The 14,264-nt window shown below is 44.7% G+C and overlaps 1 protein-coding gene across 1 annotated transcript in view; it reads left to right on the top strand.

Moving 5' to 3' along the window:
* The window catches only part of LOC128854036 (uncharacterized), a 282,274-nt gene that overhangs the window by 34,550 nt on the left and 233,460 nt on the right, over positions 1-14,264 (top strand). The window contains exon 3 of the mRNA XM_054083674.1: positions 6,340-6,405. Coding sequence (XP_053939649.1) covers positions 6,340-6,405 — 66 coding nt within the window. The remainder of the gene's footprint in view (positions 1-6,339; positions 6,406-14,264) is intronic.

Raw genomic sequence — 14,264 nt, forward strand, 5'->3', positions numbered from 1 at the left:
AACATGGAGTGGTTGTAGGAAGGAAGGAAATAGATAAGATGTCATTTTTCAGCACAATTTTTCTCTCTTTAATGTTCCTCTAGATTATGGGAAACAATCATGGGATGGGGAGCAGCGATGCTTTATGGTGTCAGTTGGGTTTAAGATTTTAGGTGCAAAAAGAAGTTGATGTTGGGTCCTGTATATTATGTGGTATTTATAGAACACGCTGTTTTTATTTGTTTACTTCAGTCAAGAAAGATAAATGGGATTCTGTATCCAAGTACTTGTATCTAAAGGAAATTAAAAGAAACACAGTCCTCTTGCACTTGGCCTCCACTTAGGGCAGAAAAATGACACAGAAATGACCCTTGTCAGATTAAAAAACTGTTAGTGCCTCGAAGAAGATTGTAAAAATTAGTTTATAAAAAATCTTTCCTTCTCATATTATGCGTTTTCTTCTTCTGCTTGCCTCTACTTTTTCTTCCTACTGGAAGTGCAGTCAAAAAGAGAAACAGAAATCCACCAGCTTTGCTGTGGTCTTCTACCGTTACTTCTAAACACTCATCTGTGTGACCCATGAATGCTGCTTTAATGATGACTTCAGTTTTCCATCACTGAATGTATTTTCAAGGTGGAAAATTAATTTAAACTTTCCTGATCTGCAGTTTTGAGTTTAAAACCTTACCTTGTATTTTAATAACACCAATAATCCTATTCTGAACTCTTTTGTATTCTCCATCTGAAGAGTGGGTAAATGTCCTATACGTTTAAGCATCGTAACATCCTGGAACCCACGAGTGCAAACCACCCAAATTCAGATCCAGTTCATTGCACAAATCAAACCTGTTTGTGTCTGAAACTTTGTTTTCAATTCATTGTCGCAAAGTACCAAGAGGAAAAGAGGAACTGAGAATTAGTGGGATTGTGTGGGTCACCCACTGAATATAACCAGATCAAGGACCAAACCAACCCCATATCTTCAGGCTCTTGGACATGAAGAGCTGGTCGCACGTCAGCCTGGCAGGTGTGGTCTCTGGTTATGAGAAATGCTCACTGGAGATGCTGAAGAGATGACGGCCTTCACATTGTCTCTGGATGCATAGGAGTTAGCTCAGGACTCTGAGAGAAGTTTGGGATTGTTGCTGTTAAGACACCTTCTGCAAGGAGTGGTTTCCTCCCTCTGTGTTTGATCTGGTGGATTGTGATTGATTAGTGTTAACTAACCCCAGAGATGATCTGGAGCCAGAGGCTGCAAGACATGTATGATGGGCCACTCCTCTTTTTGTTAAATGGGAATAAACTGCATTTTCCTTCTCTGAAAATTTCCAGGTGGTGAAGGCTCTGTGCACTCATTCCACATCTTGTGTCTCACTCTTTCCCTGACTGTTGCGGTGTCCGAGCTCAACGCTAAGCTCCCTGTTACAGAATGACCCCCATCCTTGCCAGCACTGCTCCATGCACCCTTTTCATGCAAAGGAATAGCCCATGCGATATCCCACCAGGGAAGGCATCTTGTCCCTGGCAGGGTGGGAGGAACAGTGTCTCGAAGAAACAAGCACCACAAGCTTGCCCTGAGTAAGACACAAGAGTGTAGAAGAATAATCTGCTATTAAACTAAGTAAACCACTATTACCAGTGGAGAGGGGAGGAACAGAAAGAAGAGGTGAAACCCCTGGGCTGCAGCGATGTGCAGGGGCTGTCTCTATCTGCCCCTACAGAAGCTGTCTCTCCTGTAAGCAGAAGCACCCTGTGTGCATCTGCACAGTCTACGTGGTAGCAGCTGGTCCTTGTCGTATTGTATTGCACTTTACTGCCACAAGATCACAAGGTGAGCTCTGCACGTTCTGATCAGCCTCCCGAGCCTCCACGTCCTTGAAAGTCAAGCCACCAGAAATGACAGGGGAGAAGATCTTATAAGCACACTTCTTTTTGTCCTTGCTGGGGTGTTCTTTGATAGAAATGCTGAGGGAGGGATGCTTTTCATATTGTTCTACCAATACTAAATAAAAATAAGGATAACATTTTGGAGATGATGGTAATGAAATTAAGGGGCTTGATTGTCTCTATCTATAACAACCTTCTGGCTAGTAATCTGAACAGAAATAATAATTTAAATGGGAAGATAATTAAATTAAACAGGCAACCAAACTGGAAGAATAAGACTTTTGATGAAGAAAGGGCAGCTAGGGAAAAAGTAGAGGAGATGGCAGGGAAAAGCAGCACATCTCTTTAAATTGTCAGTCTCTCAGGGCAAGGTTGCTGCAGACATAATGAGTGTCCTAGTGAATTATCTCCTACTGTTATTGTCTGTTGCTACCATGGAAAGATGGGGAGGTAGGGAAACTAACTTTTTTTTTTTTCTGAATTTGGACAGACTTAAAGAAGTGGCATCAAATTTGAAGGGCACCCAATCAATCTGTTGTCCTAGCTGCATGAAATTGTATTTCCCTGCCACTTCATATCTTATTTGCAGCAGCTGGGCTGTAAGTCATTGGTGATAACATTCTTTATTATGCAGCCGTGTTTATGAACTGTGCCTGGAAAGAGATGATAGAAATATGCAGTAATATGCAAAGGGGGGGATGCTGGGGGGAGGGGGAATAAATGCTAGTTGCTAGGGCAACCGTGGGGCTATTTTGGGCATCAAATTTTGCAGATGATGAAAAGCATTTTCATGTGATGGTTGGTCTCTCTGGGAAGAGAAGGAGAGCGAGGGCACACAATAAACCAAGAAGATAATATTCAAGAAGGCAGTCATTTAATTTTTTTCATATATAAATAAGTATATAGTTTCAGCTGTACTGAAAGTGTATTAAAACCAAAGGAGTCCGTACCTCCTAGTTAAGGAGAAGGAGAGATGTTTTAAATAACTGAATAGGAAATGGCATACTAGTAACCCAGGAGGCTCTCCTACATCACTTGGCACAGTCTAAATCTAGCTGGCACTCTCAGAGGGTGCTGCGTGAGTCACACTGGTGTGTGCACACCCCTGCTGCACCCAGAATGTTTCACCATAGGCAACTAACAGCTCCTTCCACCAAAGGCTGTCTCTGTCTCTACCACAGCAGCAACAGAGCCAATTAATTCACAACCCCTTCCGTCACAGGTCAAAAAAACCCAAGTTATCAAAGACTGCCCTTGACTCTTGCAAGGATCAGGTGATACCCATCCTCGATATGCATTAAAATGCTAAGATTCATTAAAAATGGGAATTGTTTTCAGGCAGTTGCCCTCGGTCAGGGATATCCACCCTGGAGGGTCTGAGCTTCTCCCACCACAACGACACAAGGGGCAAGGTGGAAAGGGCTGGATTTTCCCCTGTGCACACGGGAAGGGGCAGAGGCACAAATTCTGCTTCGGGGAGATCCCAGGGACTTTCAGGACTCAGGTTCAGGTGCAGGAGCTGTTGTCGGGGTCAAGAGTGCTTTCACAGAACGAGCATAGGTTTCCAATTTTTTGGCCTCGAACAGAGCAATGCCAGAGAGAAAAGGCAGGTCACAGCTGAGGGTGAGAGGGGTGAAATCACCTTCATTCAGCACAGCTGGGACCAGGGTGGGTCCTGGATGCCAGTGCAAGGGGCAGCCCCAGTTAGGGCTTTCCACCTTCACCTGTGGAATTCTTTCAGCAGCAGGAAGGACAGGAGGTGGGCGAGCAGATGGGAGCAGCAGCGCTCAGGCAAGGTGAAGTGGGACTGGGAGCAGGGCAAGAGGTTGTCCTGTTCTCTCAGCTTCTGATTTTCCTGAGTGTAAAGTCTGCTTATGCTCTAGACTAGTTCTGTTGCAGTGATGCTTTTCTTAATTTGATCTTACTGGAATTGCTCTGAACAAGAATGAGCTTGTGAGTGTTGTTTGCAGCTCCTGGATGATAGCTGTTGCTCAAGCCATTCTTAAAATCCTTGAAGTTCTAAATATATTGGCACATTAAGCCAGTTAAAATGAACTGCGCATGTTTTCAGCAAGAAATCTATCTCAAATGCAATATAATGTGACTATCTTATTGCTCTAAAGTTGTGTTTTTAATTAAGTAGTTATCAGTGGCAGTGAGATTCTCCTTGAATAATTAAATCAAGGTAGTTTTGTGAGTAATTGTGAAGCGAATTGCTGGGACCGTCAGGCTGCTGTTGAGAAAGTCTGTTTTCTCTCAGAAAATTAATCCAAGTGACGTGTGTTGCTAAGAAAGTAGTTGAACATTGTGCTGGGTAATGGGCATTTGTCTTGGCATGCTTTGTGTCTCAGATCTGCATCTTTCTAATTCTGCCTTTGCATCTTTCAGCTGTCTTCTCCAGAAACAAATGTTGATGACTTTCCACTTTGCATGTTCCCTTTCACTTAATTTGCTGCCCTGGATAGTTCAGCACAGAAGCCTGAAAAGGGAGTGGGTGAAAATGTAGTTGCTAAACAACGTAAGCACAGGCTTGATTTTACCTGTTCTTGTCTGCATGAAACAGGTCTTTCTGGTCTGTCTTTCCTGGCTTTTGGCCACAGCAAAGCTGAGCTAGCCCCATCTCTTATATCCTGGCATCTAATTCAGAGGGTTTTTTACACGTGTGTTAATCTGGTATTTAAAGTGTCTTATTTGGTATGTAGTAGTTCTCTCATAGAATCATTAAGGTTGGAAAATACCTCTAGAATCATTGGGTCCAACAATTGGCACATGCAACCACATGTTTTTTGAACACCTCCAAGGATGGAGACTCCACCGTTTCCCTGGGCAGCCAGTTTCAATGCTTCACCACTCTTTTCAGCAGAAATTTTTTTCCTAATAATCAGTCTAAACCTCCCCTGGTACAAATTGAAGCCATTTCCTCCCATCCTATGACTTCTCACTTGAGAGACCAGCACCCACCTCGCTACAACCTCCTTTCAGGGAGTTGTAGAGAACGACAAGGTCACCCCTCAGCCTCCTCCAGGCTAAAGAGTTCCAGTTCTGTCAGCTGCTCCTCATAAGACTTTTATAAGACTCCTCATAAAGACTCCCACTATTAGATATTCTGAACATAAATAGCCAACGGATGTCTTCCATCATATTAGACTTCATTTGCCAGGAGGCCAAGGGGAAATCCACAGATCCAGATTGTGTGGGTGCCTCCTGCTGCAGTCTGTATGGGCTGCCTACAAAATAGATGTCCATCCACAGCGCAGTGAAGGACAGTCTGCGCACGCTGTAGAAACAATAGTTTAGACAGATTTGTTTTTTTCGAGGGCCTGCCTCGTGTTCTTTTAGTAGGTTTCCTTGCTCTGCTGAGGAGTATTTCCAAGAGATATGAGCATCACACAGGTTCGGGGAAAGCTGAGCTGACTCTGGAGCAGCTTGCTGATATTTTCAAAGGCAAAGTGAAGAATTAAGCGAGGAGAGCCTGGCCACCCTCCTGACATTATCCTCAGGCATCAGGAATCACACACTAATTCACCAGCTGATGTTTTGTTAGGGTGCTTATTCTGTAACCACAAAGTCCGTGAGGACTGATGGGTATACTTGTATCTTGTGGATTTACCTCTATGAAGCAGGATTTTTCTAAAGTGCCTCAATAATTTAGGAGTTCAGCCTTATTGCAAAGCATTCGGGTACCTTTGGAAATCCCATTCATGACTCTGTTATGCTTTATGAGCCTGCAGCCCTCAACGGGGATGTTATTTCATGCTCTAGGTAACAGTGTAAAACTCTGTGGTTTTTAGCACCATATTGGCTTTTCACTGGGAGAACAATTTACAGAGATATTGTTGCTATAGCAGACTAAATTCCCATGCCTTTTCTGGAGCCTTCCTGCTGTCACCTTTGTTTTTAACTCAAAGCTTCATGGATTTTGTAGCAGGGATGGGGCAGCTTTTCTGCAGGTCCAGGCTCTGCTCTCGTGCCTGCCGTTACCTCCTGGGGGCTCCGGACAAAACAGCTCTCTCTGTGTTTGCATCTCTCTACAATGGAGATATTGCACCAACAGGGGTAATGGATGGGGCAAGAGGGAAATGTTTGGGTGAACAGGAGCCGCAGAACTGCAGAGCATCCTTAGCTTTTATCGGCTCCTCAAGTTTCGATGAATTGTCAGATTTTAAGTTTTTAGAAAAATTGTCCCACTTCTTGCTACAGAAGGTAGCAGATAACCCAGTTCTTGGGGTTTTGGAGTTTTTTTTAAGGCTTTTTCTGCATGTCTCAGCCACTGTGCTAAGAAATTGAAACCTTTTATTTCTTCTTTCTTCTGATCCGTCCTGTACTTCAGCTATCAGAAACTTTGAGCTCAAAGTTGAAGCTATCTTTCTATGCAGTATGCATTGTAAATACTGTTGCAACAAACATGGCTATAAAATTTGGGAATAATACAAATTCAGTTGTTTTTTGGTTTTGTTTTTGTTTTTTTTCCAGGACATGGAAACATCTCCTTGTGAATCCAATACCAAAGATAATCAAGATCTTGGTGACAGACAGAAGGTCAGTCTTTTGCCTTTGTTTAATCCAAAACTACGTCGTGCTTAACTCTGATTGTGTTGATGTCTTCTGCTTTACAAAAGATGTAAACCATTGTTGGCAAAAAAAAAAAAAGAATTTAAAATTGCTGAGATGAAGGGAGGCAGTCAGATGATGATGGTTTTGACACTGGTTCCAGATGAGAAACCCAGGCTCAGCTTTACTGGAAACTCAGATTCAGGATGGTACTCGGTTACAGGCTCTTTGTGTAGCTGTTTGGTGCAAGATGTAAAAGTGGATACAGACATCTTGGTTTGATGCTTGCACCTGAGAGTGTCATTTTCCTGTATGCCTTCTGTGCTTACCCGGATCTTTAGTAACACACATGGTCCTGCTTCTTGTTCACAGGGGAGCAAAGAAGTGGTGGTTTATGACATTCTGTGTGGTCTGTGGATTCTGCCTGAAGCGGGGCAAATATTTTAAAACCAACAAACCTCCCTTGCAAATATTTGTTTTAAATGTTCCATTTTTACTGTTTATATTCCATTTGCATGTGGGATGTGAAAAGCTGCATTTTAATCCAAACAATGACAGAGGTGATGGCTTTGCCATTCAGCATTTCAACATAACAATTTTTTTTTATCTCAGAACAGCCTTATTTAACAGGAGTATAAAGGAGAATAAGAAAGAAAATGCATCTTCATGTGCCAGTTTTTATCACTTTTCTTACAAGTTTAGTTGGCTGGTTAAAATCAGCCCTGCTTCCTTAGAAGACCCTTTAGCTGTTCTGTCAAAGTTTGTTTCTGCACATGCATTTGTGTTTGACCAGCCTTCAATTAAAATAGGCTGCCTATTAGGGGTTTTCACAGCATCACTGGGGGAGATTTTAGGGTTTTTAAGAAGTTTGCGTCCATGCGTGTGTGTATATACCTTCCTGATATATTCATATGTATAAAATACGAAATATATATGTATATTATTTAGGTATATATTTTGCAATTAACTAAATGGCAGTCCCAAAGCTTCCAGCCCTCCATCCTGGCTATTGGGTTCGTGGCCTGCACAGAACAGTGTGGTTACCTCTTAGACACTTTGAATGGTTGGTACCAACATCCACAGGAGCCCATGAAAGTTTGGATGAGATACTGTGATTTGATGATAGACTGAGTAAAAATCAAACAAAATATCTGAAGGCTGAGCCTAGGCAGTAGCAGCATAACCAGAGCATCTGGTATTCCCTACAGCAATAAAGCATTTCAAAAGAAAACGCTGAAGTAAGGACTGCCTCAGCAGCTCCAGGATTTTGGTTAAGAAAACCCCAACCCTCCCCCCAAAAAACACAAAACAACAAAAAAAAAATCACCCAAACCATTTTTACTCAGATAACGTTTCATTCCCTCCAGCGACCCCCCTAAGCCAGCAGCCTCCCCTGGGTGCATCGCTTCTCCACCTTTCACTGACTTTGTTATCATAGGTGGAGCCAAATGCTCTGTTTTGTCCGTGCTGGAGAGTTTAATGTCTACCAGCGTAGCTTTTGTGTGTGGGAAGAGTTGAGGTGAGTCAGTGCTGCTAAAGAACTGTTTTCTTAATTGTCCTGGAAAGAGAATTGCTTAATAAAGCTCTTGCATCTGCCCTGTGCATGTCAAACTTAGCATCTTTAGTCAAGAAGTTTGTTCTGTTTTCACAGGCAGGTGCAGACCAAGTTGGTTGCTCCAAGTAGAAAAATAGTGTTACATCAAAGAGAAGCTTTAGAAGGCAAGAAATGCTTTAAACCACACTTCTCCATCCCATCAGCATGAGGGACACCTCAGTTTCCGGGAGTGAAATTGGAGGGTGCCTGCTTTGGGAAGGGAGGGCAAGCAATTAAAGTGGGACACAGCCCTGCAGACTAAGCAAACACCAGCTTTATGCTCTTGTGGATGCTCAGTCCTAATGGGTATTGCAATGTATATTTGACTTCTACTAAGACTTAGATGTACAGGGCTGGAAGGAGCCCAAGGTGTTGACATAGCTCCTCTCGCTGCTTTGAGGATGGACCAGCTGTGCCTCTCCCTATAATTTCAGCTCTTAGTGCCTGATCCAGGTTCAAGGCGGCAGAAACTTTTGCCTCGTCATTTTGAGCTTGAAATGGAGGCTGAGCTCTTGGCCTCCTGGCAGAGTGAAGGAAGTAACCTTCTTCCTGATAGTGTCCCCATGAATAATTTCTTCACTCGCCCACTTGATTTCAGGTTTCCCAAAATAACTGACACTTTTCACACAGAGACCAAGCAGTCCTGGGGAAAATAAAATACATTAAGCAACCACACCACCTTGAGAGAGCCCTGAGAAGACTGGCGATTAAAGAAAAAAAGGCAGAAGAGGTTCTGTAGGAAATGATGAGAATTGATGGGGAAACTATCATTCTTCCATCCCCCCTTTCACAGTGAACGTCTGCCTTGGTTGCTTCTTTTGGGATGTGACTGTCTTCTGTCTGTGAATCCTCCTTCATAGGAGCTGGGATCCCTGGGAAGACTGGGAGGGATAATATGGGTGACGCTCACAGCTTGATCTGCCATTTGGATCCATCCCACCTGCCTGCACAGCCTTTTGCCTTCAGACAATTCAAAATTTCCTTTCTGAGAGTGACTTTCCTCTTCAGATGTGCTGTACAATGTCTCTCCACTGGATACCCACTGAATGCCTAATTTTTAACCACTCTGTCTGTCAGATCCATAAAAGCTGTTATTGGAGGTGTTTGCATAAAAGAGCTCCACTATAGGCATCTGAGAGCAGCTGGCGATGCGTTAGACAGTATCCAGCAGTGCTGATCGAGGCAGGATGCTTTAGTCTCCCTGTCTTAATGGCTATGTGCATTTTTCTTAATGTACCTTCCCCCTCAGTTGCCTCCTAAATTAGCATGCACCATGTGTCCAGCCTTGGAAAGAAAAGAAGTTTGGAACCTCTTTGATTCTGACAAGACAGGTTGTGATATTATTGAGAATAAAATGCAAATCTGACATAGAGAGATCAGAGGAGAGTGTGGGCTCAGCCTTGGGCTCTGGCTGGGGTCCTGCAGTGCAGACCAGGGCACGTGGGCGATACGATGGCTTTGCCTCGTACAACCCTGCTCAGCCCCACAAGCCCAGCCTGGCTGAGCCTTACATTTGACATGAGTTGAAGCATGGTCACAGTGGGTTTGGCTTGTTTGCACACCCCAATAACAGTGCTCAGAAGTGGTTTATCCAGCTGGGCAGTGCCAGTGTGCAGCTGGACTCCTGTTGTTCCTTGATGGTGGAGAAAGGGCATGCACTTACCAATGTTATTTGTTAGAACCGGGCACAGCACAGCAGAGTTTAAAACATCGAACATTTGGATTGACTTGTGCGGGTGATAAAATCAGTAGCAATTGATGGCCACTCTCTGCTGAAGGCTTTTAGGTGTCTCTTGCTCTGTGTGGCTGAGGCTCCCTAAGAGACCTGACCACAGCTGAGGTCCTTCGCGTCTGGATTAAAGCAGACCAAGAGATGTCTCCCAGGTAACTGGTCCCCCTCTGAGGGAGAGGAGGGCACATTGCTGTGAAGAGAAGCATCAGCGTGGGCTGCTCCATTCTCTGCTGGACATCTTTAGCAGTTGATGCTTTTCCCAGTTACGTGAATGTAATGTTTAAGATGTTGGATGGCTTATCCGTCATTCTTCTCTGCATGGTTAGCAGCCATCCTATAGAAGTACACCACTTGTGGCATTTGATGTTGTTTGTTCTTTTCAATGTCCTTCACCTCTCCTGCCCTTCAATGCTGTGCTTTTAAATCTAAAATCAGTTTGGCTTTAGGTTAAGGACAATCCATAATGAGCAAGAGCAAAAGTCATGTAGGAGAGGATGCATTGTGCAGGGGACCCTCAACCTGCTGCTTATACCTTTACCTCGTGATCTCTCGTTCCTTTGTCTGCTGTGCTTCCGTGGGATGCTTGCCAGTAACGTGATTTGTGTGAAACACACAACACCTCCTCAAGAATTCATGCTTGAAATCACAGGTATTTAGAGGTGTTTGTGCCCTCGGGAGCCGGGGTTGCAGGGCAGAATCACAGAATCACAAGGTTGGAAAAGACCCATTGGATCATCGAGTCCAACCATTCCTAACACTCCCTAAACCATGTCCCTCAGCACTTCATCCACCAGTTCCTTAAACACCTCCAGGGAAGGCGACTCGACCACCTCCCTGGGCAGCTGTTCCAGTACCCAATGACACTTACTGTGAAGAATTTTTTTCTGATATCCAACCTGAACCTCCCCTGATGGAGCTTCAGGCCATTCCCTCTTGTCCTGTCCCCTGTCACTTGGGAGAAGAGGCCAGCTCCCTCCTCTCCACAACCTCCTTTCAGGCAGTTGTAGAGAGTAATAAGGTCTCCCCTCAGCCTCCTCTTCTCCAGGCTAAACAACCCCAGCTCTCTCAGCCGCTCCTCGTAAGACTTGTTCTCCAGCCCCCTCACCAGCTTCGTTGCTCTTCTCTGGACACGCTCCAGAGCCTCAACATCCTTCTTGTGGTGAGGGGTCCAGAACTGAACACAGTACTCGAGGTGCAGTCTCACCAGTGCCGAGTACAGAGGGAGAATAACCTCCCTGGACCTGCTGGTGACCCCATTTCTGACCCAAGCCAAGATGCCGTTGGCCTTCTTGGCCACCTGGGCACACTGCTGGCTCATGTTCAGTCGGCTGTCAACCAGCACCCCCAGGTCCTTCTCTTCCGTGCAGCTCTCCAGCCATTCTTCCCCCAGTCCGTAGCGCTGCATAGGGTTGTTGTGCCCCAAGTGCAGGACCTGGCATTTGGCCTTGTTAAACCTCATCCCATTGGTCTCGGCCCAGCAGTCCAGCCTGTTCAGATCCCTTTGCAGAGCCTCCCTACCCTCCAGCAGATCGACACTTCCTCCCAGCTTAGTGTCATCTGCAAACTTGCTAAGGGTGCACTCAATGCCTTCATCCAGGTCATTGATAAAGACATTGAACAGGGCTGGACCCAGTACTGAGCCCTGAGGAACTCCACTTTTAACTGACCTCCAGCTGGAGTTAACTCCATTGACCACCACTCTCTGGGCCATCTAACCAGTTTTCAACCCAGGAGAGTGTGCGCCTGTCCAGGCCAGAGGCTGACAGTTTCTGCAGCAGAATGCTGTGAGAAACTGTGTCAAAGGCTTTATTGAAGTCCAAGAAGACTCCATCCACAGCCTTTCCCCCATCCAGTAATCGAGTGATTTTGTCATAGAAGGTGATCAGGTTAGTTTGGCAAGATCTGCCTTTTGTAAACCCATGTTGACTGGGCCTGATCACCCGGTTCTCTTGCATGTGCTTCATGATAGCACTCAAGATTACCTGTTCCATGACTTTCCCTGGCACTGAGGTGAGACTGACAGGCCTGTAGTTCCCCGGATCCTCTCTGCAACCCTTCTTATATATGGGCACAACATCAGCCTCCAGTCTAGTGGAACTTCCCCAGTCAGCCAGGGCCTCTGGAAGATGATGGATAGGGGTTTGGAAAGGACATCCGCCAGCTCCTTCAATACTCTTGGGTGGATCCCGTCCGGCACCCCATAGACTTGTGGGCATCTAGCTGGGCAAGCAAGTCTCTAACCGCCTCCTCTTGGATCACAGGAGCCTCAATCTGCCCCTCTAACTCTTGGATTTGTAAACAGAAGGAACAACTTTCTTTGCTATTAAAGACTGAGGCGAAGAAGGCATTAAGTACCTCAGCCTTGTCCTTATCCCTTGTCACTGTTATTCCTTCTGCATCCAATAGAGACTGGATATTCTCCCTCGTCCTCCTTTTCCTGTTAATGTATTTGTAGAAAGACTTTTTGTTGTCTTTCACAGACTTAGCGAGTTTTATTTCTAGTTGGGCCTTGGCCCTCCTGATTTTTTCCCTGCACGATCTCACTTCGTCCCTGTAGTCCACCCAAGATGCCTGTCCTTTCCTCCAAAGCACATAAAGCTTCTTCTTATTATTGACGCATCTTGAGATCTCCCTGCTCCACCAAGCTGGCTTTTCCCCCCGCCGGCTCCTTTTCCGGAACACAGGGATGGCCTGCTCTTGAGCTGCTAGGATTTCATTTTTCAAGAGCGCCCAACCCTCGTGGGCTCCCTTGCCCTGAAGGACTGTTTCCCACGGGACTTTGCTAATCAACCTTCTGAACAGGCCAAAGTCTGCCCTCTGGAAGTTTAATGTGACTGTTTTGCTAACCCCCTTCTTTATCCCACCTAGAACTGAAAACCCTATCATCTCATGATCGCTTAATCCCAGGCGTCCTTCAGCCGTCAAATCCCCAACAAGACCTTCTCTATTCACAAACAGCAGGTCTAGGAAGGCACCCTCCCTTGTTGGTTCGCTAACCAGTTGTGCAAGGAAGTTGTCTTCAATGCACTCCAGGAACCTCCTAGACTGTTTCCTTTCTGCTGTATTGTACTCCCAGCAGACATCCGGAAAGTTAAAGTCACCCACAAGGACAAGAGGCAGAGATTTAGAGACTGTCCCCAGCTGTTTATAGAAGAGCTCATCTGCAGCTTCTTCTTGGCTGGGTGGTCTGTAACAGACTCCTATCACAAAGTCCCCTTTCTTGTGGGCTCCTCTGATTTTAACCCATAGGCACTCAATCCCATCCTTACTGTAATCCAGTTCAAGAGTATCAAAGCACTCTGACATAGAGGGCTACCCCACCTCCTTTCCTACCCTTCCTGTCCCGCCTGAAGAGTTTATATCCCAACATAGCTGTACTCCAGTTACATCACGTTTCTGTGATGGCAATGACATCATAGTCACCTTGCCCTACAACAGCTTCCAGCTCATCCTTCTTATTCTTCCCAGGAGCTGTGCTTCCCTGGGAATGGAGGTGTGCGGTGTTTAGTACATCATGCTTTGCTTTGGTACTGACCTTTGGTGTTACTGCAAACTTCAAGATGAGATGGAATAATGATAATAAGACTGGGAAAAATGCTACAGGATTATTTTCTTTAATGAATGCAGATACACAGGGAAGCATTTACTGTTTTGCTACTGTGGCTTATTGAAAACTTAGGTGTTAGTGCTTGCAGGGCTTGTGGTGCACCTGGAGGTGCAAATAACTGATTCCAACGTTGATACAATCAAAGAATAAAAGAAGATTGGATGTTATAGGTTAAGTTGTTGTAAATTAAAGCAGCTCTGATGAGCTCATTGCAGTTGTTCCGGGATTTCGCAAATGCAAGTGAGAGGAGTTGGCTCTGTGACACCAGCTGATGATTGGCTGGAAAAATGCTGTTTTCTGATGTGTAGGTAAAAGTGAGCAGGGCAACTTGGTCCTCATAATAGAGAGTATTTCCTGTTGGAGTCTTTCTATGTGTACTGTAAGCCAGACAGACCTGTTGTCCTCTTATAAACTGCAAATTACACAGGCAAATGTAATTACCCATTCTCTTTGTTACTAGCGTACAGCTAGGAACCTCCAAGCAATCACCGCTTTCTTGGTATTTCAAAGCTTACTCACAAGATGCGTCCTTGATATTGAACACAACGAGATGTCCTTCTTTTTCTTTTTTTTTTTTTAAATTCAATTAAACATTTGCCTACTGTGACTCTTTATTCACTGCAAATTGTCTCTGTAAATAATCTTCATCAAAAGTCAGAACCAATCCCCATTAGTTGTTTAGATTAATTAATGAGTCCCCCTGGAGCCACCCAAATGAATTCAATTTAAACGTCAACAACTTGGCTATGGAGTTTCCCAGGTTGGCATTAAGACAATATTAAACCTGCAATAAGTCACATTTAAAATGTTAATTCAAAGAAGCTCTCCATTTAGAGCATTTAATTAAATCCTTAAATAAACTGCATGGGCTCAATACCAGATGGTTCTGCATTTTCATTGCAGCAGAGAGCCTT

The sequence above is a fragment of the Cuculus canorus genome, chromosome 18, assembly GCF_017976375.1.
Source record: "Cuculus canorus isolate bCucCan1 chromosome 18, bCucCan1.pri, whole genome shotgun sequence".
In the NCBI taxonomy this organism is placed as follows: Eukaryota; Metazoa; Chordata; class Aves; order Cuculiformes; family Cuculidae; genus Cuculus; species Cuculus canorus.